General features: G+C 40.8%; 2 protein-coding genes across 15 annotated transcripts in view; one reads left to right on the forward strand and one right to left on the reverse strand.

The window, feature by feature from the left end:
• Positions 1-22736, forward strand: part of ppfia4 (PTPRF interacting protein alpha 4) — a 63637-nt gene extending 40901 nt beyond the window's left edge. For 4 of the 13 annotated variants that reach the window (XM_081607268.1, XM_081607267.1, XM_081607266.1 and 1 more), the window contains 28 exons: positions 1056-1157; positions 1300-1464; positions 2161-2235; positions 2625-2696; positions 3464-3685; positions 4695-4829; positions 5234-5593; positions 6452-6583; positions 7401-7463; positions 8069-8160; positions 8242-8371; positions 8850-9046; positions 9470-9698; positions 9808-9843; positions 9931-10052; positions 11496-11608; positions 11700-11781; positions 11896-11977; positions 12129-12329; positions 13592-13654; positions 14015-14041; positions 14638-14813; positions 14963-15060; positions 15639-15814; positions 16444-16512; positions 16671-16857; positions 16982-17078; positions 17984-22736. In XM_081607268.1, the coding sequence (XP_081463394.1) occupies positions 1056-1157; positions 1300-1464; positions 2161-2235; positions 2625-2696; positions 3464-3685; positions 4695-4829; positions 5234-5593; positions 6452-6583; positions 7401-7463; positions 8069-8160; positions 8242-8371; positions 8850-9046; positions 9470-9698; positions 9808-9843; positions 9931-10052; positions 11496-11608; positions 11700-11781; positions 11896-11977; positions 12129-12329; positions 13592-13654; positions 14015-14041; positions 14638-14813; positions 14963-15060; positions 15639-15814; positions 16444-16512; positions 16671-16857; positions 16982-17040 (3465 nt within the window). In that variant the 3' untranslated portion in view covers positions 17041-17078; positions 17984-22736. The other 9 variants (XM_081607272.1, XM_008409272.3, XM_081607269.1 and 6 more) reach the window with 9 other exon arrangements.
• A 51-nt stretch (positions 22737-22787) lies between these two features.
• Positions 22788-24896, reverse strand: myog (myogenin). Of its 2 annotated transcripts, none has more exons than XM_008409275.3 (3): positions 24164-24896; positions 23757-23850; positions 22788-23621 (listed from the first exon to the last, which is right to left on the reverse strand). In XM_008409275.3, exons 1-3 carry the CDS (start codon positions 24695-24697, stop codon positions 23503-23505), a joined length of 747 nt encoding a protein of 248 aa, XP_008407497.1. In that variant the 5' UTR covers positions 24698-24896; the 3' UTR covers positions 22788-23502. The 2 variants fall into 2 exon arrangements, with proteins under 2 accessions (XP_008407497.1, XP_008407496.1); XM_008409274.3 differs by having other exon boundaries at positions 23751-23850.
• Between the last annotated feature and the right edge of the window lie 1402 nt (positions 24897-26298).

A 26298-nucleotide genomic window follows, 5' to 3' on the forward strand; every position in this document is an offset into this window, starting at 1 on the left:
TGCTTGGAGTGACTTCAGCTGACAGAAGTTTAGCCTGCTAAATGCAGATAGCGATTATTTGACAAGTCACGACACCCTCAGATTATGCATAAAACATTAAACTTTTGTCTCCAAAAATTCAGGGATTCCCTCAATATGAAAAAATAAGAAAGGAAAAAAAAAGGGAAAAAGTTGATGCAGTATTACACAAAATGTTATACTTGTCAGCTAAAACACACACGTAGAGTATACAAACCATGTGTACATCCAAAATGAAACACATACTTCAAAAGATGTTAAAGGACTTAATGTTCCACAGAAATTCTCCTCATTTAGAGCCGTGCAGCGCACATTTTTTTTAATACACCCACTCATGTGACAGCAACTTGAAGCATATTCCAAGGACTAAAAGTGCTTCAAATCTTTTGGAAAGTGCAAAACTAAATGTGGAAAAAAATAATAATAAAAAAAATAAATAAGCCCAAAGAATTTTCCAGCACAAACAAGATTTCATCTCTACTACTCATCTCTTTTTTTTTAGTTCAATGATGAAAAGCCCTGGTAGCTTTTCAGATAACCGGCTAAGTTTGAGGTTTTGGAATAAGTAAAATAAAATGTCTTCAATTTGTAATCTAAAAGTCAAAACTCTAGCCTTTGCTGGTCCTAACTCTATATGCCCAAGTCAGTATTTCCAACGTGTGCATGGTGAAAGCCTTGATGGATGATTTCTAAATTGATACATCAATGGATACATTAATAGTGTATCAAAGGACACCAGACACTGCTGTACCGCATTTTAAAATTTGATCCCTTTTAATTCTCTTTTTTTCAGAAAACATTTCTAGCACCAAATCTTTCCCATAAGAACCCTGCAGAAAGAACAAACTAAGCTGTCCAAGATTTATATCTAGCCAATTGTCAATTACTCATAAATTATTCCTCACCCTGGTAGTATACTACTCCTTCTGGACTGCGTTCCCACATGTGACTCAGTTCGTCTAAAGCAGTGCCCACTGTGTCGATCAGGGGATGTGGTATTAACCTCAGTGTGGGTGTTCTGTCTGTTTGCTGTGTAGGAGTTTGCCACTCTGACAAAGGAGCTGAACATATGCCGGGAGCAGCTGCTGGAGAAAGAAGAGGAAATATCTGAACTCAAAGCTGAAAGGAACAACACCAGGGTATGTGAACGTCTGTCCACGAGCGAGTGTGTAGGCGAAGTGGGTGGCTATGATCGTGCAAAGGAGAAATCCAAAAAAAAAAAAAAAAAATGGCCAAGTTTAAAATGAATTGTTTTGTGTATGCATGTGGCACTGTATGTAGCTGCTGCTGGAGCACCTGGAGTGTCTGGTGTCTCGTCATGAACGCAGCCTCAGGATGACGGTGGTGAAGAGACAGGCGCCGCCGCCATCTGGAGTCTCCAGTGAGGTGGAGGTCCTGAAAGCTCTGAAGTCGCTGTTTGAACACCACAAGGCCCTGGATGAAAAGGTGGGCCCTATGACTTCGGTCAGCCGGCGTGCACTAGCTAATTACTTAATTAAATAATATTCAGCGTCATGGATACCGTGTTACGATGCCTAACTTTTTCTCAAACAGTACAGCTGTTGCCTGTCACCGATTAATTCTAACTCTGGAGGTTTTCTAGCTTTTATTAGGTTAATTAACCTTATTATTGCTCACTGTCACAGTAAAACATATGCATGTGCAAGAGGAAACCATTAATGAAAAACTTTTAAAGAACAAAATTGAGGAAGTCACAAGATTGCATTTAGATCAGTGTTAGCACATTTACAGCGCCGTACAAAAGTGGATACCCCTTGAACTTTTTCACTTGTTGGTAAAAATTCTCAATTGGACTCTGATTATAAATGTATGCTTTAACATAAAGCACTTCTTTGTACGCTGTATGGTTAGCCTTGATGTCCGGTTGATCCTCCACACTACTTGTATTTTGCAGCCTTTTTTCCCCTGGTAGTCTCCTGTATTTATCTCCATCTATCTTACTATGCTTCCACATAAAATTCAAATCAAAGAAATTGAAGTGTGCTGATTGTAATTGAAAAAAAAAAAAAAAAAAAACATGGAAAAGTTCACGGAGTATAAATAGTTTTACACACCATAGGACCAACAACTGAAGTCATTTGAACTGTGACCCATATTCTGTGTAATTTTGGTGTTTCTCAGGTACGAGAGAGGCTTCGGGTGGCTCTAGAGAGGGTGGCGACCCTGGAGGGGCAACTAGCGTCCACCACACAGGAGGTAAAATAACCTGACGAGATTTAAAATCGTCCATTTTGTGTGATACGGTGTTTACAATCCAGACCCTTCTATGATAGCTAATGACTTGCATTATGGCTCTGTTAGAAACCATCACACATAGAGAGGTGGAGTAAATATTCAGCTCAGACTCAGTTATAATCTTACCCTAGCAGGCAGATAATTTGAGAACTAAAGTCAGATCTTGTTATAATGAACTGATAACAAGAGGATGAGTCTTACTTTTTCCGCAGTGTAATTCATAGGTGTGTAAAGTACTATTTTACTGTTACTCGACCCTGAGCTGCACTGAGTTTTGTTCAGAATTTTCTAGGAAATAAAATGAGATAAAGTTGTGGTTTCTTTGCTTTTCTGTTTCATCTCCTTTGCAGCTGAACATGGTAAGGCAGAGGAAGGATGGAGATTCAGTGGAGCGGACAGACGGATCCAAGCCTACATGGAAGGTCTTTTGGGCTGTTTTTCTGCACTTTGCTGTCGCTCAGCCTTGTGCTTTGCTTCCCATTAACATTAAACATCAAAATTTGATGCAGCTTTTTGACTGTGTTTAACCTCTAAGAGTAAAATAATTTTACCCTGTCACCTGTCTATTTCTGCATTTTTATTTTTATTTTGCTAATGTTGTGCTTTGTCTCATAGCTACAGTTTTGCTTACATGATATCATAGGTTATTATAGGGCCCCATGTTGGTTCCTCTTTTATGCAACCACAGGAACTCAGCTTAAATAATCTTAAAAGTCTTATTTTGATAATTACAAACAACATACATCTGCAGAGATCACCAGGTGTGTTTTATTCCAAAGTTTTATTTGGTCTAAATGTATTTTCCCCACTTAATGTGAATGTTTATGTATTTGTGAAAGGTATTCATTAGAAAGCGAAATGGTAGCATTTGGAAACGGAGGAGGGGGTCCTAGAAAAGCTTCGCTCCTGCCCGTTGTATTTTCTGTCAGAATGTGTCCCTGAAGGTTTGTTTAATTAAGATCACGGAAATAACAACACTCTCAGCTACAGAGAAAGGAGAAACAACATCTAAGCAACAACACGAGAGCCTAACCTCACATAATTTACCTCTAAAACGCAAACTTCTCAGTACTTTTTTTTTTTTCTTTGTAGGTCACTCAAAATCATCTCTACAAGTCAGCGCTTTGATGTTACTCACGGAAACAGGTGCAGACAGGTGGTTCATACCTGTTAGTGTTCCTCTTTGCAGAGACTCCCCAACGGCTCTATAGATGCCCACGACGACGGCAGTCGGGTGTCTGAGCTTCAGGAGCTGCTGGATCGGACCAATAAGGAGCTGGCTCAGAGTCGCGAGCACGCCGCCACTCTGAACGGCCGCATGGTGGAGCTGGAGGCGGAGCTAGCCAACGCACGACGGGAACTGAGCCGCAGTGAGGAGCTGTCCATCAAACAACAGCGGGAGCAGAGGGAGGTGAGGTTGAATGGCGTTAGAATTGGGAGGCATATAGATTCAGACACCTGAATAAAGATGTGTGGAAAAGCTTTGAAAAAACAGTGGTAGCGTAAAATACAACTTGTAGATTTATAGGGTCACAAACATCCCATGTTAAGAAATTTTTATTTTCAACAGATTACCATCCGAGGGCTAAGATGGCTACTAAAGAAGGTTGATTTTGATGTTTTTAAACAATTTTCTTTTTATATTTGTCCATGAAAGAGACAGTGGGAAAAGATTTTTCTTTTTTAGTTTACTGGCAGAGTTTACCAGATTTTTTTATTTAAAATCTCATCTGACATCTCAAAAAATTAATATTGCCAGGCAATCCAAGAAGGTTTCTAGGACCTTTGAGGAAGAATCAACATCATAGATCCTCCACCATGAACATGAGATGCTTTTAAATACATCAGTATGTTTGTTTTTTTTCCACACTGGATTATTTGTTGCGTAAACCTTAGTCTCATCTGACCAAAGCACACAGTTCAATCAAAATCACAGTTATCAGTTCTCCTTCTTTGCACATAACGTACTGTACGCAATGTTGCTCCAAATTTTTTCTTTTTTCTTTTTACACATGTAATGCAAAATGTTTCTTTTTCAACAGAATAATGCCAGAGACAGTTTAATCAGTTTTATAAAAAATAAAAATGTTGTCAAGGAGAACAAAGCAGCAACAATCAGATGAAAGATTATGTTTGTGTATGAGAACTATAGCATTGACAGATCAAATTTAAAATCCTTGTATTTTTTTTTTAACTCCTTTAGTGTTAGTCTAATGGCAATGAATATTTTGCCATTTTTGGCATAATCTTAGACTTAATAATAATATGCAATATTATTATTAATAATAAATAATCCTAGACTTTAAGGTAATCTGGAATTAAAAACTAAAAGTCCATCTCACTTACTAACATCTATTGAATATGGCATAAGTATACGACTCTTCTCTGTTTACATTTCTCTGTTCTTTTTTCTTGTGAAGAGAGAGGATTTGGAGGAAAGAATCACAACATTAGAGAAACGCTACCTGGCTGCCCAGCGAGAGACAACCCACATCCACGACCTCAATGACAAACTGGAGAACGAACTGGCCACCAAAGATTCCCTTCACAGACAGGTAACACCCCTGCTAACTCACTAGGAATCAAGCAAAGATAAGGCTTTGAATGATGAAGCTTTGTCAGGGCGTCAGTGTATAAAACATGACTTGTTTCACGTTACAACCACAAACTTCAGCTTTTTTTTACTGGGATTTTATGTTACCAAAGCAAACTATTTATCAGTTTGAAAACTGATAAATAGTTTTAAAATTTCTTGACAATTAAAAATCTGAACAGTGTGTCTGAGCCTTTGTCTACTCTGATATTGCTAAGTCAAATTCAGTGCAACCTTCTCCCAAGCAAAAGTAATATCTATAAAATCCAGTACAAAATTTTAACTGGAGCTGTTTAAAGCAACGTCTTATTAATGCGCCTCTTTTTATCATTATTATTATTTTTTGAACGTGTCTGCGGATGTTAGAGTGAAGAGAAGGTACGCCAGCTGCAGGAGATGCTGGAGATGGCAGAGCAGCGGTTGGCTCAGACCATGAGGAAGGCCGAGACTTTGCCAGAGGTTGAAGCTGAGCTGGCACAGAGAGTGGCGGCACTAACCAAGGCAACACACACACACACAGATCTCACAAGTTTGAACCTGAGAAGGATGAAACCATCAGAGGCATTAACAGCGATAGCACATAAGCTTGTAAAAACAGCCCTTTCTGAAGCTTCCAGTATATGTACATGTCTCCCCCTGCAGGCTGAGGAGCGTCATGGCAACGTGGAGGAGCGGCTTCGACAGCTGGAGTCACAACTGGAGGAGAAAAACCAAGAGCTTGCAAGAGTACGTGTGTCTGTTTGTGTGCGGGCATCAGGCTTGTGTGCGTGTGTGTGTGTGTGTGTGTGTGTGTGTGTGTGTGTGTGTGTGTGTGTGTGTGTGTGTGTGTGTGTGTGTGTGTGTGTGTGTGCATGTGTGTGCATCACCCCTGCAGGGTTATTCTGACCTCTAACAATAATAATGCCTATATGATTTGGCTGATGCTCCACGTTTTGGCTGTGTGCTTGCTCATGCATAAATGTACACACACACACACACGCCCACACACACACACACACACACACGCGTGCACACGCACCCATGCAGACACACGCTCAAGAGGAGCTTGTCATTTTCCTCAGTGCATTGTGGCATAAATTCAAACCAAATTGTACAAATCTCTCTGCCCTCCCCCTCACTCTCTCCGCTTTAAGACTGATTGGATACTATCTTTAGACTCTGAATAATTCACGCACAGCTAATTTCCCTCTCCCTCGCTCTCTCTCTGCGATCTCATGACTATATTTAGTAGAAAGACCTCTCTGAGCGTGCAGATGTGTGTTTACGTGTCTGTGATAAATGTTCTTCTTTAATGGAATTACTCCAGAACACATATTAAGCACAGTGCTTCCCATTTAATAGATGCTGTTTAACCCTTTTTCATCATCAAGTTAATGATGGTAATTAAATCATCCTGGCTGGCCAAGAAGACCTATATCTGGCAGCTGGTGATCTAGAGCTAAATTCACACTTTATCCCTTAATCCACGTAGAAATGCTTAATTAGCTGAATAAATACGCCCACATGGAATTTGTATCAAAGAGAAAAATGTGACAAAGTTGTTACTTTTTTTTCCCCCTTGGCTCTCCCTGCCTTGCTCGTTAGGCTCGTCAAAGGGAGAAAATGAACGAGGAGCACAACAAGCGTTTGTCCGACACCGTGGACCGTCTGCTCACGGAATCCAACGAACGGCTGCAGCTCCACCTGAAGGAGCGCATGGCCGCCCTGGAGGACAAGGCAAGGCATCCTCACACCTTCGTCCAACCAGCAGCTTTTTCCATTTTGTTTTAGCTCATACATTAAATGAAGCTGCAGAGCACACACAGGTGCACTTTAATAAATTAGAATATCATCAAAACAGTTAACTTCAGTAATTGAATTTAAATCAACTTTATTCATGTTACAAAACGAAATTCAAAACGAAAATCCGAAACTTAGTTTCTCATCAAATTTTAATATTACAACAGATCAGTACAAAATGAATTAATGTATTAATTTTAATGTGGTCGTTTTATGTTTTGGTTTTTAATTTTGCGATTATGTGCAATAACTTGGCAGTTGTCCTCCAGACAGTCATTTGCATGTTTTCATTGTTAATAAGGGTAAATCAGTTGTCTGTTCACCGTTTGATGTTTTCCACCATAACATTGGAAAGTTGAGTGGAAGGACAAACAGCAATTAAAAAGTATAACAAACAAGTTACCCATGAGAGCCTCCATTGCCCCAATACTGTAAAGTCTACAGAAACACTTCTTTGGAAGCCCTTTATGTCTGTATAATTTTTTTTTTTATCGGCCTAATGCTATATATTACGTTAATTTCTGATTATGAGCATTTTGGGTGTTTATTAGCTGTAAGCCATAATCATCGTTAACAGAAATGAACAGCTAAAAATGTACTCTATGTCACTCTGAATGTGATCTGCGAATATAATACACAAGTATGACATTTTGGATTTCTTAAAATACATACATTTTTTTTGTCTATTAAGATGCGCCTGTATTATAACAGTTTTTAAAATATTTTTATTGGATTATCTCATCTTTTTGTCAAGAATGCGCTCATTCAGGACCTGGAGAATTGCCAGAAACAGCTTGAAGAGTTTCACCACACCAGGGTCAGTAAGCCAGCAACAAATCAATAAATCTAGAACTGCTTCTTGTCTTACAACTTAGGTGTGTGTACTGAAAAAGGAATAAGTTATTTTACTCGATACTTCACCGATATCTAGAATTACTGCGCAATAGTAGTAGCTATTAATAAGTTGTTGAATTCAGAGTTTTAAAAAAAATTATAGCTTTTATTCTTTTAATTGATTACTGTTTTTGAGAATATGATAGAAAATGTATGGGCCACTTTGTTTTAATTTATCAAATAAAATCCTAATTAAATACATAAAGTTTCAAGATTATAACTTCGCACAACGTGCAGAAGTTTAATGGGCATGAATACCTTTGCAAGGCACTTTAATAACCAAAAATATTCTTGCTTACATTTGTGCCTGATATTTCATCTCAAACTTTTGAACGTTTTTCTTTTTCTTACTAGGTTTTTGACTTTTCCTATGGATTAATGTAACAGATAGCATACACTTGCTTCCTGGCCTTGTCCAGCTCACACATCTTAGCACGCAGTGTTTTATTTATTTATTTATTTTCAATTAACTAAGGGCTTTCAGAGCAGTGGCTTTATTACTTTTCAAGAACGGCCTTTCTACTTCAGGAACGGCTGATTGGCGAGATTGACAAGCTGAGAAACGAGATTGACCATCTGAAACGCCGCAGTGGAGCGTTTGGAGACGGGACTCACCCTCGGTAACCTCAGTCTTTTCTTTCCTCTTTTATCCCTGCCTCCCTCTGCATCTTTAAATCGGTTTCTCATGTAAATGATCCCAGCTCTCACTTGGGAAGCTCCAGCGACCTCCGCTTCTCTATGGTGGAGGGTCAGGACGGCCACTACAGCACAACTGTGATCAGGCGGGCGCAGAAGGGCCGGCTGTCGGCTCTGCGAGACGATCCGAACAAGGTGACGATTGTGTTCTGAATAGGAGGCAGCAACCGGCAGTTCCCATGCACGCATACTAATTAGGACCCAACGGATAGGATCGTTAGCGTTAGCGACCCTTCTAACCACATGCGGCCTTTTGCCAGTGATTAATTTGGGTTCATGTCTGCTTTGCCAGTAAGTGTCAGCGCTTGGCTTTGTGTGATCATCCCTAACTTCTCATTTTCTACTAACTTCTCTGTATTCCTGTCTCTCTCTCTCTCTCTCTCTCTCTCTCACCTGCTGCTGGACATGATGTGTGATGTAAGTTTCTTGTTCATCCATCTCTTCTCGTAACCGGCTCGACAGCTCCACAAAAGTCAGATTTCACTTTTGGATATGTGTGCTTGTACTCTAATTGAGTCCACGTGATTCATACTTGAGGCTGTTTTTCTCACAGTTTATTAACGGAAAAAAAATTTGCTCTGTCCACGCTTATCTTCACACACGTGTGTGTCAGGTGTGTGCCATGTTTGAGCAGGATTACCCGTCCCTGCGCGGGAGCGTCAGCCACCTCCTGGGCAGCGACATCGAGGCAGACTCGGACATGGACGACGACGTGAGCTCGACGCTGCTCTCGCCAAGCGGCCAATCAGACGCTCAGACTCTTGCTCTCATGCTGCAAGAGCAGCTTGACGCCATAAACGAGGAGATAAGGTGGGATATCTCAGGCACAACATGTGACATGGTGGCCATGTAGGGAAAATATCACTACCCATTCAATTGTGTGCTGTTGTTAGTTAATCTGTTACATAAAGTATGTTAAAACTTGTGACTGCAATGTAAGAGTTTAAGAAGTTTAAGTTAAGCCACTGTAATAATTACCAGGTAAGTGTTATGCTATAATCTTCGCATTTAAATGCAAAACTTTTGCATCAGATGAGAAACTTATAATGACGGGGAAAATTAAAAATGAATGTGAAAATATTAATAAATTGAAGTGGCGTGGAGCCCCATGTACAGTTGCCATGGTTTCCTGACATGGAAGGCTGGAGCTTTGGCTTTGCACACACTACTGTCAATGTTAGAGGTAATCAGTCTACGTGGTCAGTGATGTCACATCCTGTGTCGCATGCCCAGGATGATCCAGGTAGAGAGAGAATCGGCCGAGCTGCGCTCTGAGGAGATCGAGTCCCGCGTGAACAGCGGCAGCATGGACGGCCTCAACGTGACCCTCCGACCCCGAGCCCTGCCCACCTCTGCCACCGCCCAGTCCCTGGCGTCGTCCTCCTCTCCGCCCACCAGCGGCCACTCCACGCCAAAGCATCATGGACGCAACACCAGTCACCATCTAGGAATCATGACTCTGGTCAGAGGGAACACCGCAGTTATGAAAAACACATTCAGTGATCAGCATTTGCATAAATATTCTCTATTGACAATGCAGTTGTTGTTTTTTTTACTTTTTTTTCTGATAGCCAAGTGACTTGAGGAAACACAGAAGAAAAGTGGCGGTAAGTTTGCAAATACAGCTCAAGTAAAGTAGTCTGAGTGTCTTTCATAAGTGAGCTGAGTTGTTATTTTTTTCCTGACTCTTTCAGTCTCCTGTGGAAGTGGACAAAGCTACTATCAAGTGTGAAACATCACCTCCCTCCTCACCTCGAAGTTTACGGCTGGAAACCAACTTCGCTCAGTTCACAGGCAGCCTGGAGGATGGGCGAGGGTAAACACACACACGCACGCACACACACACACATCAGGAGCTCATGACTCCAATACTACCCATCAATCATTTAAGAACAACTCTAACAGTTGGAGATAAAAAAGGTTTTTTTTCTTTTACATACTAAAAAAATGCAACACCTAACATCAAACAGGAAGAAAAGAGAGAAAAAAAGTGAAGAGTGAAAAATTTCCATGTGGGGAAATGTACCAATAAGAATAGAAGGGATGGACTTTGAACACACAGCTGAAATACAATATAATCTTATTTCTTTCAGTAATTATATTTTAATATCGTATAACATATGCATTCATTACGCACTCAGTGATATATTTTAAGGTGTTCAATAATGTTCATTTAGAGGATTTTGGCTAACGGTTAATGAAAACCCCAAATTTTGAAAAGTACCTAAGTATTCTGTACATTATGTGAGCACTTCATTCACTTCATTTGCGTAAAGCAGCATGGAGGCGATCAGCCGGCGACTCTGCTGGAGCTCAGGTTACTTCAATATAGGCTTGACTGAATTTTTGGGTCGGCTCTTCATCTTCCTTTTGACAACACCCTGAAGCTTCTCTGTGTTGCTTGACGTTTGTGCACCATGATACCGTGGTCACTAAGGCACGGATTGGTAGTGCGGGCACCTGCCAAGTCCTTCTGGAAAATGAAATCAGCAACTCCATTAAACCTGACGGCAGTATGGAGTCCTGCAGGATAATCTGGCATTGACTTTGGGATTAACCAAACCCAATGGACCACCAACACCGGCAGGTGACATGGTTCCTTGAATTATTACCAGCTGTGAAAACTTCCCATGGAGCGTCATGCAGCTTACATCCTGTGACTCTCCACTGTTGCTCCAAACTTGACTATGTTATTTCCAAATTAAAATCTTATATGTTCTTTCTTTCTAACAGAATACAGTGGAAAGTTTAGCATCAGCCAAATCTTTCTTGTCACGTTGTATCTGGTTCTCGAGTGGCTTAAATGCAAGTTAGCTAACGGCCATGCGGGTTTTGAGTACGTTTTTATGTGGCAGTTTTTGAAGCACTCTGTTCTGTCTTTGTGAATATCCCAAATTTGCTCCGCAAGGTTTTTAATCATTTTAAAAACACAAAGACAGTTCTTGCCTTAACAAATGACTGACATTGTTTCCCACTCAGAAAATGAACATCTCAAATATGTCATTTAAAGATAAATTAAATTATTCATATTATGAGTGCATCCAAACCTCTGATCAGAACTATATCTTGGGTATGCACCTTTTATCAAAGTAGGCATCATCTTACTTTTTGTGGGATTTGTTCTGAAAATGAATGTAAATACTCATCTTTTGCTAGAAACAAACTTAAACATAAGCTTAAGCAATAATTGAATGTATCTTTTTCACTTTTTTAAATTGGATCAATTCAACTGTACGTCTCTCGTTTCTACCGATCGCAGCAAGCAGAAGAAAGGTATCAAGTCGTCTATTGGTCGATTGTTTGGGAAGAAGGAGAAGGGTCGAATGGACCAGACTGTTGGCAGGGATGGACAATCTCTACCAGCCTTAACAGGTTCTCTGTAAACTGCATGTTCTACAAGTACAGAGCTCCAAATTAAGAGGAACAATAGCTGATGGTAACACAAGCTACTGTTGCGTTTCAGATTTTGAGATGAGCATTGGTGACACCATGACTTTGGGAAAACTGGGCACTCAGGCTGAGAGGGACAGACGGATGAAAAAAAAGTAAACGACTTAATATTTGGAATATTTTGATCCTCTTCTGATTGCTTATATTTTTGCAGCACCCTTATTGCGCCACACATCTCTCCCTCTTAACTTTGTGTTGAATTCATTCAGGCATGAGCTTCTGGAGGACGCCAGGAAAAGAGGCCTTCCATTCGCACAGTGGGATGGTCCCACAGTCGTTTCATGGCTGGAGGTATTTCACCAATCAACCCAGCCAGACATGAAAAAGAAAAAAAAAAGGCCCTTTGTTCTTTGTATTGCTCCCTTCATGTCAGGCTGCCGCTAATATGCACATTTATGGCGACTGTGGTGTTGACGTTTGTTGTCCTGACGGCTCTGAACAGCTGTGGGTGGGGATGCCAGCCTGGTATGTGGCTGCCTGTCGTGCCAACGTGAAGAGTGGAGCCATCATGTCCGCCCTGTCCGACACAGAGATCCAGAGAGAGATCGGGATCAGCAACCCTCTGCACAGACTCAAATTGCGTTTGGCCATCCAGGAAATGGTCTCTCTCACCAGCCCGTCTGCGCCGCTGACCTCCAGAACGGTAAACAAATACACCCAGTACACCCCCGTCGTTAGAGATGGTTCCTCTTTCCAGTGTTTTTTTTTTGTTTTGTTTTGTTTTTTCAGGGAATAAATTGCGCATGCGAGAAACCAAGAAACATATAATAAATACTCTGCGAAAGGATTCATGCCCCCTGAACCTTTTCTTATTTTGTCACATTACCACCACAAACTTCATTGCACTTTATTAGGGTTTTAAGTGTTAGATCAACATAAAATAGCCCATAATTATGAGGTGGAAGGAAAACATTACATTTTCATGACAGAGAAAATCTGATAATTGTGGCTAGCAAAAACCTTTCCCCCCATTTCAATACTCATACTCTACCCTTTGAATTCACCTATTTTATCTTTCTCTTTCACAGCAGACAAATCAGGGATAAACATCTGAGAAAAACTAGGTTATCAAGCAATACCCTTATTGTTTATTTATTTAAATTACACATATTTATATGTCAGAATGGTCCAGTCTAAGTCCAGACAAAAATCCAACTGAGAAGCCAAAACAGAACAATCTCCTTGCAATATGACTTAAGATATTTTGCAAATAAGTGTAGGGAAAAATTCAACAACTAGAAATGCAAAGATGTAAAATGCACACCATAAAAGAGCTGCTGCTGCTGCTGCTGCTGCTGCTGCTGCTGCTGCTGCTGCTGCTGCTGCTGCTGCTGCAGCAACTTAGCAAATTTGCACAAAATGTATTGCCATGGTGTCAAATAAAATTACTGTAATATAAAACTTAGATTGTCATGATGTGACAAGATGTGAAATATTTTGAGGGGGAAGAATGCTTTTCAAGGCACTGTATACGTTCTCTATGAACGTAGAGAAAATATATAACCCTGAGATGTAACACTTGTGTTCACCTTACCCTGCACTCAGTATCCTTGTATAACTCATGACCCTCACTCTGCATGCTCAGTTGATAATTAGCCTCTTTTTTTTAATTCAGCAGCTTTTAATCGCATGGTTTACTTTTGAAAAAAAAAAAAAAATAGAAAATGCATACATCTACAAACTACCTGCTTACCTGCCTGAAATACACTCCTTCCTTGGCATCACTCAACGAAACCTTTGTCTGCGTGCGTGCGTGCGTGTGTGTTGTTGTGTATGTGTGTGGTGTGAAAATGTACACTGGAGTGTTCTCCCGGGTGTGCCTGTGTGTGCCCATGTATGATGCTCTTGTTTGTGTGCATGTGGTGTGTGTTTGTGTGTGCGTGTGTGTTTCTGTCCTCCGAGCAGTCCTCCGGAAATGTGTGGGTGACTCATGAAGAGATGGAGAACCTGGCTTCCTCCACCAAAGCGGTCAGTACCATCTGGGTGCTCCCCCTCCATGTTAACCCCACCCAGCACTTTCTCACACTCACACTGGTCCCTGCGGCAACACACATATGTCCTCTCGCTCTGCAGAACCCTTACAAAGACCCAACCACATCACACACTAACGCCTTTTTTTTTTGCGACCCCCCCCCCTCTTATCTGAATGTATTTGTTGGATGCAACACATGTAGCAATGGTAATATGAATGCTAGTATGCTAGCAGAGTATAAGCTGAAATGAGATTTGTGCGTGTGTGCGTGTTTCTGAATTTATATTACGTGTGTGTGTTTGATTAGCCCCTGTCTTGCTAACCTCGTATGTTGTCTCCACTATGCTGCCACTAAGGAGAATGAGGAGGGCAGCTGGGCACAGGTGAGGTTGATTTCCCTAACTGAATCTGTACCAGGACTCTTTATACATTCGCGGGCACGTGCGTAGTAACTGCGTCATGTTGCAGTGTCGCAAAAGTATTCACACCATTTGAAAGTTTTTTCTTTAGCTTTATATAATGTTACAACATTATGAAATAATAAATAATGGTATAAAAATCTGATAAGTGTGGCATGTATGTGTACTCACACGATTTATCTGTTAAGACTTTTGAAAACCAACATTTTCCTTTCATTTCACAGTTGTACGTTATTTCGTGTTGGTGCATCAGATAGAATCCCAATGAAATAAATTGAATTTTTGAGATGTAACATGAAAAACGTTCAAAGCAGTTCTGGAAGGATACTTTGTACTGTTAAAGTGTTTGAGAGCATCATGCAAACTCTAAATCCTGAAATCTACGTAAAGTTAAATATTTATTAGTAGCAGTAGTGGTAGTAATAATAATTTGAAAAAAAATCTACTTTATATTATTACATTTGAATTTCTGAGAACATTTCCGTCACATTTAAAAATCTAAAACAATTAACTTCATGACGGTGACACATCTGTAACGTTTTCTGCTGATATCCCTGCAGACATTAGCATACGGGGACATGAATCACGAGTGGATAGGAAACGAGTGGCTGCCCAGTCTCGGCCTGCCCCAGTACCGCTCCTACTTCATGGAGTGCCTGGTCGACGCACGCATGCTGGACCATCTGACCAAAAAGGACCTGAGAAGCCATCTGAAGATGGTGGACAGCTTTCACAGGTTTGCAGCTGTGATGCTCAGCTGTAGCAGCTGAGCTGAACCTGCTCTACCTTTCATCTAATGACTTGATGCGTGAGCTGCAGAGATGGAAAGGATACTGATTCATTGTGTGCACGTGTGTGTGTGTGTGTGCTTTTTATGTGCCCCAGGGCTAGTCTGCAGTATGGAATTATGTGCTTGAAGAGACTCAATTATGACAGGAAAGAGCTGGACCGTCGGAGAGAAGACAGTCAACACGATATGAAAGGTACCGTTTACACACAGTCATCCTCATGTGTAATACATACGCACGCATGCATGCATGAATGAATAGGCTCTACTGTTTAATCAGAAAAAGTGGGATTCTCTTCTGGAGAACCATCTTGTGGTTTCATCCGATACTGTCAATTTGTGCTTGGCACTATAACAGGTGCTCCTTAAACTGTCAAGAAGCCAGTCTTGTGATCTAAAGCCCCACTTGCGTGTGGAGTGCCCCACACACACGCTGGCGCACACATTTAAATCCAGCCGTCCCTCTCGCCCTTTTGACCTTGAGCTCAGCGCATGAACTTGACTCAGCTGTCGCTTCGTATCACAGTCCAACTCTGTTTGCGCGCACATAAACACTCACGCACGCACACATGCACACACACGTTGCGCCTGTTCCAACTTGGAAAGCTGGCTGACAGCTGTGCTTCAAGTGAACAAAGGGAGTGTGCCAGAGAGTTGACGCCATGCGGACATGCACATTACCTCTTTCACTAAACGCCTCTATTTGCTGTTTGTGAGGCACATTAGGTAAAGTGTTTATTTAACGCTGCGCCACCGCTCCGCTTTTGATTTCAGACGTTTTGGTGTGGACCAACGAACAGGTGATCCACTGGGTCCAGTCCATCGGTCTGAGGGAGTACAGCGGCAACCTGCTGGAGAGCGGAGTTCATGGGGCGCTCGTCGCTCTCGATGAAACCTTCGATTACAGCAGCCTAGCGCTCATCCTGCAGATCCCCATGCAAAACACGCAGGTGGTTATACTAGAAACAGCCGCTTACGGCTTACGTGTGTGATCCCATTTAATTTGTTACTTCTGCTTCATCTGGTGTTACATGGAGTAAAGTTTTAAATGAACGCGTCAGGATCTACGAAGTGAAATTTTGTACAAGCAGCTCATAATTTATTACAAAGTTAGTTTCAACTCTCTTAGCATTTTAATTCAGTGTAAATCGATATTAACTGGACCATGAGGGGTTTTTTTTAAACGTCAAGCCATTGCCAGATTTTAATTGAACTGTTATGTACAGAGAAGAATATGAGTTTATACAGTGAAGTTGTTTTTTTTACTGGTTTGTACACTGGCTTTTTTTATATTTACAGCATTATTTGATTCAGGTAAGAAAAGAACTGCTTCTAACCTCTAAAATTAACCTTAAAAAATCTTGAACTATTCCTTTAACATGTCCACATTTATAGTTAATAAAAAACTCCCCAAAAACACAACCATTTGATTCACTATTTCACTTCCTGTTTTGCACTACTGAAATATATAGCAGCGTTGTTAGCGTAGTAATTGAATAATTGGTAACAATCAATGTACGTCAGGCAGTATTAACATTATGCTTGATCAAGGTTTGAATGAATTCTGTGCGTTTTTCAGGCAAGGCAGGTTCTAGAGAGGGAGTTTAACAACCTTCTAGCCTTGGGAACAGACCGCCGACTGGAGGAGGTGACTTTTTTTATAGTCTCTTTGCTGGTGACTGTTTTTACTTAAGCTGTGCTATGTTTTAAGATTAACTTTTTCTCTCTCTGTTGCAACCTCAGATGATAGTTTAGTGTTTTCCTCTTTATGAATAACACACCTTTCCTCTATTTTTCCTCTCACAGAGTGGAGATGACAAGTCATTTCGGCGCTCACCCTCGTGGCGCAAGAGGTTTCGGGCTCGTGAGGGAGGAACGGGTCTGGGGATGATGGCAGGCTCCATGGAGACGCTACCTGCTGGCTTCCGCATGCCCGCTATGTCAATGCCGCCTTCCATGAATTTGGCTGCCAAGAAGCAACTTCAGCCTGAAGGTTTGTTACAGTGCTAGCCACGTTCACTCCGTAGCTACTCTCTGGTTAGACCGACTGACTAACCGCATGTTGTGTCCTTTGTGTCGTGCTGTGCTCAACACCTACTTTGCCACGCCTTCTTAAGCTCCTCCCCCTGCGCCTCCGAGACTTGACCCCTCTGCAGTGCGGACCTACTCCTGCTAACGACACTCTCTTATTAGCAGGAGCACTAGTGCTAGCGGGTAAGTTTGTTGTGTTTTCTAGCTGAAAGTGTCTGTTGGTGGACTATCATAGGGAGCTAACTTAACCCTTTCATGAACAGCGGCCACTACAGTGGACAGATGTCTAAAAGCCATTTTCTTGTGCTTCTTGTGGATTTTTATGTTATAAAACCACACAGACCACTGAAGTGGACACTAATGCATCATAAAACACACTATCAACTACTGGCCATCAGCTGCAAATGCAAGAAATTATTTTTGTTAAATCCAATATGGCCGTCAGACAAAAAAAGCATGCCACTCGACCCGGTCCCTCCTTCTACTGTAGACGACACTTGAAGGTAAAAAAAAATATTGTGACATCAGATAACCCCTAAAGAACAATACTACTGATGTATTTTTCAAATAACAACTTTGTATTTGGAGAAAATTACAATTGATCACCTAAAAAAAATAAAATTATTATTATTTTTTTATTATTAAAAGTAGGAAAAAAATTTCCTACTTTTTTATGCCCTAAGAAAAGAAAAAAAAAAGGAAAAAAAATCCTAACACAAAGGATCATAATTCATGCGTGAAAGGGTTAACATTTGTCCAGAGGACTGTCAGTGATACCCTCTACTGAGAGGCTAGTAAAAAAAAATTACATTCACTAAAATATATTTACTAAAATAATCCTACAACAAACTCATAAGTGTTAGTAAAAATCTTAAAGTAGGCAGCAGCAGCATTTTTTCCAGGATAGATTTTGAAACACCTTCAGAAAGCCTGAGTTAATATGAGTCTTCATGGAAACAAAGTGCAAATAAGCATGAATAAATACAAAATAATTGAAATATCTGCACAGTGCTGTATTCAGTATTAAAGTCTTAATTTTTCCTTCCTTTTCTTCACACCGCCATCCTGTCTCTGACTCTCTCTTCCAGTGCATTCTCATTACTTGTACGGACACATGCTTGCGGCCTTTTGAGAGTGATATGCCAAATCTGGAGAGGGAAGGATTGGGTGCGCCAGGAGGGGGGGGCGGAGTCTTCTCCCCTCTCACGCCCAGCCTCACCTCCCACCTTCCACATCTCTCTCTCCTCCCCCCCCTCCGGACTCGTGCAATACAGGGGGGCACCTCTGACCTTTGCTCTCCGAGAGCGCTCGTTGGCTGCTTTCCGCTGCTGCTGTAAAGGAGGCTCGTCCCGGTCTCGCCTTGTTTACCCCAGTGCTCCCAGTAGCCTCGTTGTTGTGGTGTCGTGTTCCTGCTCTCCTTGTCTCAGCTGTGGGGTCTAGTCCTGGTTCTGATCGTCCTGAAACGGCCAAGATCAAATGAATCTTCCTGTGTTGACACGACAGTCGTGAATAAGATTTCAGGAGATGACGAGCAAGTCGTTGCTTCGGACTCGAGAGTGATGAATACTTGTATAAGTGGCAGATCACTCTGCACATTAACCTTCTACCGGTTATGCAAGGTATTACTCATTTATCATCTCTGTACAGAAAAATGGATGACTTATGTTTTTTATTGAAATATTATATATATATAATAATATATATATATATATATATAAATATTGGAAATATATATGGAAAGTAATATAATATTGCTGTTTGAAACCCAATGCCCTGTATTCAATAGTGACTGTTCTCTTTCTCCTCCTTTCCCTTTCTCTCTGTGTTGGACCTTTGCGTGTCGTTTGCTGTGCGCTGTGTGTGGTTAATTGGTGGGAGGGACTCACTGAAAGAAGTGTGTGTTTTTACAAGGACTCCTCACAGGTTCATGGGTCCAATTCTCTCTTCTTCTTCTTCTTCTTCTCCTCTTCTTCTGTCCCCCCCACCAAACCTTTTGACACGATGTAGCTGTAATTTCTCTTCCTCTATTCGCCTCTGTCGCCTTCTATATGACACTATGTAGCCTAGAGAGAGAAATTTAATGTGAGGCATGAATAGGGAGTGTGTGCGTGTGAATGAGGGAGAGAGAGAGATTGAGCAAATCAGCCTATCTCCTGGAGACTTGTGAAGGGGTCAAGTGTGCTTGTGGGTGTGCGTGCGTGCATGCGTGTGTGTGTGTGTGTGTGCGTGCGTGCGTGTGTGTGTGTGTGAAAGGCCGACCCTAACCACATGACTTTGACTATTTGTGTGTGTGAATTTTAGTGTGAACACTGTAGCTCACTTCTGTCAATTCCAAACTTTCTCTCATGTCAAACAATAAATTGCTGCTCAGCATCTGTCAGTGACTTGCGCTGCTCTGCACTGGCCTTCAAAAGCATCCATAGCCCTTAAAATATTTGAAATTTTGTCATGTTACAGTCACAAATTAAATGTTTGTTTTTGTTTGTTTTTTTTAAAAGGATTTTATGCAACGTATGAACTTGAACTAGCATAGTGGTTCTCAACGTAGGCGGTACCGCCCCTCGAGGGGAGTTCAGAGGACGGCAGGGGGCGCTGGCGGACATTTTTACAAAAGGGGGGCGCTGGGATTACTTTGGGGGGCGTTTGGTCAAAGGTAAACTTTACACCTCACAATCACAACAATACCAGTTTAGACTTTCATCAACTTGGCAAAACTGTATTGCGTAACATTAAAACATGCTTGGCTGCAATTGTATCGATGGCAGCTCTTCTTCTCTTCAGTGTTTGTAACTTCTTAGCTCCGCTCCTGCTAGTAGCTTTACCGCATTAGTTCAGCGTTACACCGGCTGATGACGTTGCTGTGATTCACTTTGTCTGGTATTTTTGTACATATGTTTTGGCAGTTCTGTGATCATGTCAAAGCAGCAACTTATATTAAAAAGTGTTTTATTGTCTGTCTGGAAGCTGCCCGCTTCCATGGAAGGACAACAGAAAATTGCTCTTATAAACATGTAATTACTAAAATCACCATGCCCTCACTTTGTATCCCTCTGAAAAATGAACCCATTTAAATAAAGAAATCCCTCCATGGGTGATACCTTGATAGAGAGCGTTCATTTTATAGCGTTAAGTGTAAGTGGTCCGGTATGAAACGGGTGTGGTAGAACAACGGTACCAGAGCACTTTTAAATTGGAATAATCAGAATGCAGAAATTGTTTCCGTTGTTTTAAAAGGTTTATGTCAGTCTGCCTTTTCCCCATCGATATGTTTCCCGAATGCTGCGCACCTTAGGGGGTAAAAAAAAAAAACGAGGAGCATATTGCGCAAAACTCTGAAACAGGAGAAACGGGACATAAAACGGAGCGACGAACTAGATGTGAATTATGGCATAAAACAGAGAATCCAACGCTGAACAGTGAAAAATCAACACATGACGTGAAACACATGACGATTAGTCGGGGCAGCAGGTGATGAGTGAAGATTACTGGTGGTTAATAAACAATAAAATAAATCTAGCAACAGGAAATAAACTAAAGTGGACATAGCAATAAACCAACAGAGAATAATAATCAAATGAAACTAAATGGAAATGAATGAAGAATAAATTGCAAGAATAAACTAAGAAACCAAAGTAAATACAGAGGAATAAACTGGTATGGCAAGACCTTTTGAGCAATAATTAATACAGAGGACCGTATGGTAAGAATAAACAGACACTATTTCCAGATAAAAGGTAAAATAATATTGTTGAAATGCCATGAGTTTAAGACCATATCTAGTACTGAGAATAAATGTATCTTACAGACCATAACAGTAAAGAACTTATAACTTATGTTTTTAATTAGATTTGATATATTTATTTCTTCATCAATATTATTTTCATGTCAGTGTTCATGTCATGAGGCTGATGACTCCATGACACTTTCAATTTGACTCATTAGAATTTGATTAAGAACCAGATTTGTTCTTTGTAATTTCTGTCCAGTAAAACTATTAATCTATAAATCAATAGACAGGTCTATATAAAGATATAATCCATGTTTCTGTCCCATATTTGTATGGCATTAAAAGGACCTGGAACTTTTATTTTTCCACTGAAAGCTCTGGTTTGCACAGTAAATGCCACGTGGGTGACATTTTATGGATGATACTCTGATGTCCCATTCTCCTGAAGGCAGCACAGAGCTGCACCACCAGAAACCCACAGAAACACTGAAGAGAAGAAGAGCTATGATTAATGTAGTTACAGTTCTATCCATGTTTTAATGTTGCAGAGCTCAGTCATTTTGCAAATAGATCAAAGTTTAAACTGGCATGTTGTACATTTTTTATCTGGTTATTTTGTGGAATATTTAACAACTAGAAAATGGCAAAGAATAATAATATTTTTTCCACTCTGATTGGCTGCTGTTACCGATTTTAAGTTGAATGTTCATTGCAGTTTTTGTAGACACCTGTGAAAATAAGTTCTATTCCCATGACTTTTTTGTTCTTTTTGAAATTATTTTTGATGACAAATACAGAAACAAGCATAAAAATCAAAACATCTACAATAGTGATAGTAATATTAATAATAAAATAATAGTCAGTGTAAAGTATCCTACAAAATCTTTGGTGGGGGGCGGTGAGGGACCTGGATAAAGGCTAGGGGGGCGCTGGCCCAAAAAAGGTTGAGAAACACTGAACTAGCACAAAATTGTGTAGTGACAGAACAAGGATTTGTGGTTTTCAAAAATATTTCACAGAAGAAAGTCTGAAAAGTGTGGCATGCATTTTTATTTCACCCTTCATGCATAAATTGCTTGGGATTCTTGGCTGTTTCTCTGATTAATTCCTTCTCCAGCTTGGCCCTTTCAGTTTAGCCATGTCTGTGTGTTTGCAGTTGAGATTTTTCGGTAACACTTTATTTGAAGGAATGTGCATAAGACTGACATGACACTGTCATAAACATGACATAACACCTGTCATGAACATGAAGTCTTTATGAATGTTTATGACAGTTATCAAGAAGTGTCATTCGGTAAAAAATGACACTTTTAATGCAAAGTTGCTCTAAAAGTTGCATTGAAAGTCCATTAAAAGTGCCAACTTTGCATTAAATTATTATAATTTACATAAGCATGCAACTGTCTTGACAACTGTCATTAACATTCATAAAGACTTCATGTTCATGACAGGTGTTATGTCATGTTTTTGACAGTGTCATGTCAGTCTTATGCACACCCCTTCAAATAAAGTGTTACAGATTTTTCTTTAAGCGTCTCCACAAACTTCATCTCTGATCCGTCTGTTGTGTTCCTTTGCTCTTTGCAGAGCAAAGGGATCTAAATCAAAATGTATGCCACGCTTTTAAGGTTTTTATTCTAGTACACATGACTTCGAATTGATAAAATATGCTGATAGTTTTATTTGTAATGTGAGAAAATGTGAAAAGATTAAGGGGTTATGATTACTTTTGCAAGACAGTGTAACTGACAGAGACATGTCTTATCCTGCTCTACCACCTCATGGTCAGTTTTTGTGAAGAAATGCCAGCGGGCGGTCCATACACCCAGCTGACCAACTCCTCCAATGAGAACACAGCATATGAACTCGTGAACTGCTGGATGGCTGTACAATCTTTTTTTATTATGATGATGATTATTATTATTTATTTTACAGATTTTTCCAAGGTGTCTAAAAGGTGTAATGTGCTATGTGGCAGCTATGAGTACTGTGTCTTTATTCCAGGTGTGAAACAATGCTGACAAATCAAGATTTTATTATTTGGCCATCTGAAAAAAAAAAAGTACTGTATTTATGACACTATATAGACATGAGTAAAGCTGTTTTTTAAAGAATTGTGACTGCTCCTTCCTTAAGTCCTCAGTACTTTAAAGCCACACGACAGCTTATTGAAAACCATCTTTATTCCAAGAATTAAAACAACAATATCACTTTTCAGAACATCTACAAATACACAACAATCTTAGTTATAAAAGTCAAAAAATAAGTTAGCAAAGATAAAAAATAAAATGGCAAAACCACTCTGTAGAAAAAAAAGGGGAACGTATTTACAACAAAAGCATTTATAACCTGTTTAAATTAAGCAGATCTTGGTCAAAACTGCCATGGTACATATTGGCCCCACAAATAAATTCTTTTTTTTTTTTAAAGCATTAAACTCACACAAAAAGAATCAAAGATACGGAGGAAAATTTAAATTAAGTTAGAACAATACAATCCATCTGTGAGTCTGGAGGAAGGTTCAACAGAGATTCACTGAGATAACTAGGATTTTGGGTTCATGCAGCAGAATCTTTGAATCTCAAGTTAGACTGAGCATCTGTAGCTCTGACAAACAGGACTGGACCACAGGATAAGGCATGTAATACAGGGAATAAGGCCTCATTGTAAAAGGAGGAATTCAGTTTAGCCAGTAGACCCAGTAGAGTTGCGATGATAATTCATTAATTCCGATTTTTGATCGTTTGCATAAGACAGAAAACCAAAGTTTGTAGATTCACTAAAACAAAATAAGTACTCCAGTCAAACGGCATCACCGATTAGCTATTTTTCCTCTATAATTTTACGGATCTCTGTGCATCTACATCTGTTTTGAAAGATCTATTTGGGAATGTCTACAGGAAAGGCCACAGCTCCGTCTGAAGCAGAGATGCTGTCCACAATGGAAGTCAAGGCCTGCATGTTCCCTTGCTCAGGGGATTCAGCAGCACTCAGGAGATCTGAAGAAAGAGAGAGAGAGAGAGAGAGAGAGAGAGAGAGAGAGAGAGACCAAATCACAGTCAGTACCGTCGGCAAAGCACTAATATGTTTGCGGGATCCGGTGAAGGTTCATATTCGTCCGCGCTCACCCTCACCGCTGTAGCTCGGCGGACACTGCTCCGGAGTGCTGCTCCACTCGGGGCTGCTGCAGCAGGTGCTCCCCGAACTGGGCTCGCTGGATGACGACACCTGTTAGCACAAAGACACGCATGCAGAAGTTGCTGTCAGTCACTTACAATGCAAAACTGCACACACAAAAATCCAGCGCCAAAGATTTATGTTTTCAAAACCTGCCGTGTTAGTTTGAGAAGTGCATATTTGACTAAAACATAAGTCTGTTAATTTAGAAAAATTTTACATCTGACACCTAAAAATCACCCACTTTATTATTTTTTATTCTACAGCTTGTTTTTTCTCACTTCCCAACAACAACTTCTCAGCCATTTTTCTCCACCTTCGCCTATCATCTTGGCTCTCTTTATCCCACTCCTGTTGTACTCACTCTGGGCTGGGTCGGGGTGGGTCGATAGTGCAGTCCCTGCTGTCCCGTCTCAGTGTCCTGCTGGTTAAGAGAGGACACCAGAGCTTGTAGCCGTTCGATGTACTGTATGGCGCTCCGCAAGATCTCCACTTTGGGCAGCCTCTGGTTGGGGTTCATCAAGGTGCTCCTCTTCAGAGCATCGAAGGCCTCGTTCACCTTCTTCAGGCGTCTCTTCTCCCTCAGCGTTGCTGCTCTCCGGCGATCCATGGTCACAGTCTTTCTTTTGCACAGCTTACAGGCCCAGGGCAGGCACTGACCGGGGCAGTGGGTCTCAGAATGAGGTGACAGGCTGGAGGGAGACGCTTTATCCTCAGTACTTGCGACTCCGACGCTGGCACCTCCAGCAAGACTCCCACACAAGCCCATCATGGAGTTTCTGTCCTGGTAACCAGCTTGGTCGTATGTCCCAGGTAGGCGAGAGGGGAAGTAGCTGTCCCCTCCTTCATAAAATCGCTGATCAGGAAAGAAGTATGGGTTGGTCTCAAAGAGCTCCATATTGGCCCGTGTTGTGCTCTAGATGTAAAGGGGGCAACAATCCCTGCTTCGTTTGTCGCTGCTCTTCAGTGAGTGGTCTTCGTTCCTGCCTCTGGGATGTGTGTTGGACTGTACGCGTGTGCGCTGTCTTCCCCTTGGCCTGAGTTTGCGATGAGTGGAAGACGTGTGGTGAACAACTGGTGTGGAGCAACTGTAGGCTGGCATTTAAACCCCTCTGCCTTCTGCAGGATCACAGGGTTAAATTTAGCATGAGCCCCCAGAAACCTGACACGATGGTTAGCTGTTGCTGCACATCTACACTTCACATCTCTTTTGGGCCATGCTCTCTAGGGCTTTAAGGCCCATTCATGTGTTTCAGTGTGTGGGTTTGAGCACTTGCTTGCGTGCGCGCGTGTGCGCTAAGAAGCCACAGTGCGATCGAGTTGCCGTGGAAATGGAAGAGATAACCTCAGATCAAAGATGTTGGCCTTAATAAGTTAATCCCAGACTTGCGTTCTCCTCCATGACGCGGAACAAAAAGGCGCTTTTTCACGGGGACGGGGTGGGGGGAGCCAATGTGGTAGGAAGCGTCTTGACGCAGCTGTCACCTCTACTAGGATCGAATAATTTGTAGTGACGAGAAGATGTTTGTGACCAGAGATAGTTGCTTACTCAAAACTAGGTCACAAAGGCAATGTCAGGTTCACAATGAACATCCGTGATAATGTGTAAACGTGGTGGCATTACAGGGAGAGTAATTTTTTGAATGAGATTCTACGAAAAGGCTGTGAAAAGGTTGTTATAGGTAATATGTTACCTGTAAGAAATAACTCTTCATTTTGTATAAAGTCAGATTAGTTGTTCTTAGAGCCTCAAGCAAACAGCTAATCTGATAAAAGCATATTTTCGTGGTACAACACTGATCAGTATTTTATGAACGTTGCCGCTTTTGCATTGGGGACTTTTGTACACAGAAGATGTCGATTACTTGAACGTGAAATGGAGTTTGAAGGGTTTGCGCCACTAGCAATTTTCCTGTAAGAAACGTGTAAAATACTCCCATTCAGAGAAATAATTTGACAGAGAAAGGAAAGTTGTGAGAATGGCAAAATATTAAACTATTTTATGAGTGTTTACTGTGCCCTACTATTTTATTTGGTAGTTGTTTTTGACTGCAAAAGCTTCAGATGTGACTGTGTTCATTTGTGCTTCATACAAGAAGATCACTGGTGGAGTACTGCTTCCTGCCACCATTTTCTGAGTAATAACAATCAGATTATGTGTAAATTACAGACCAATCCTAAAGTTGGTCCAGTTTGAAATGAATTTTTTTTCACTGCCATCCTTTTAAATTAGTTACTTACTCCAACGGGAATTACATGTGATGTTCTATTTATGTATTTGACACAGGAAGATCATTGTTACCTTTACTTCAAGGGCTTTAATCTTTATAATCTGTGCAAATATTACAAAAGAGCACTTGCAAACACCACTATGACATCAAGAGAGATGTGGACTGTAGGTGAGAGTGAGATAATAACAATTCATCAAAATGTAATTTAAGACATCCAGATTTGTTTATCCTGCAGACTGAAGTACTTGTACTTCTGACATCTTAAAAG

The sequence above is a fragment of the Poecilia reticulata genome, chromosome 5 (assembly GCF_904066995.2).
Source record: "Poecilia reticulata chromosome 5, P_reticulata-male-v2, whole genome shotgun sequence".
In the NCBI taxonomy this organism is placed as follows: domain Eukaryota; kingdom Metazoa; phylum Chordata; class Actinopteri; order Cyprinodontiformes; family Poeciliidae; genus Poecilia; species Poecilia reticulata.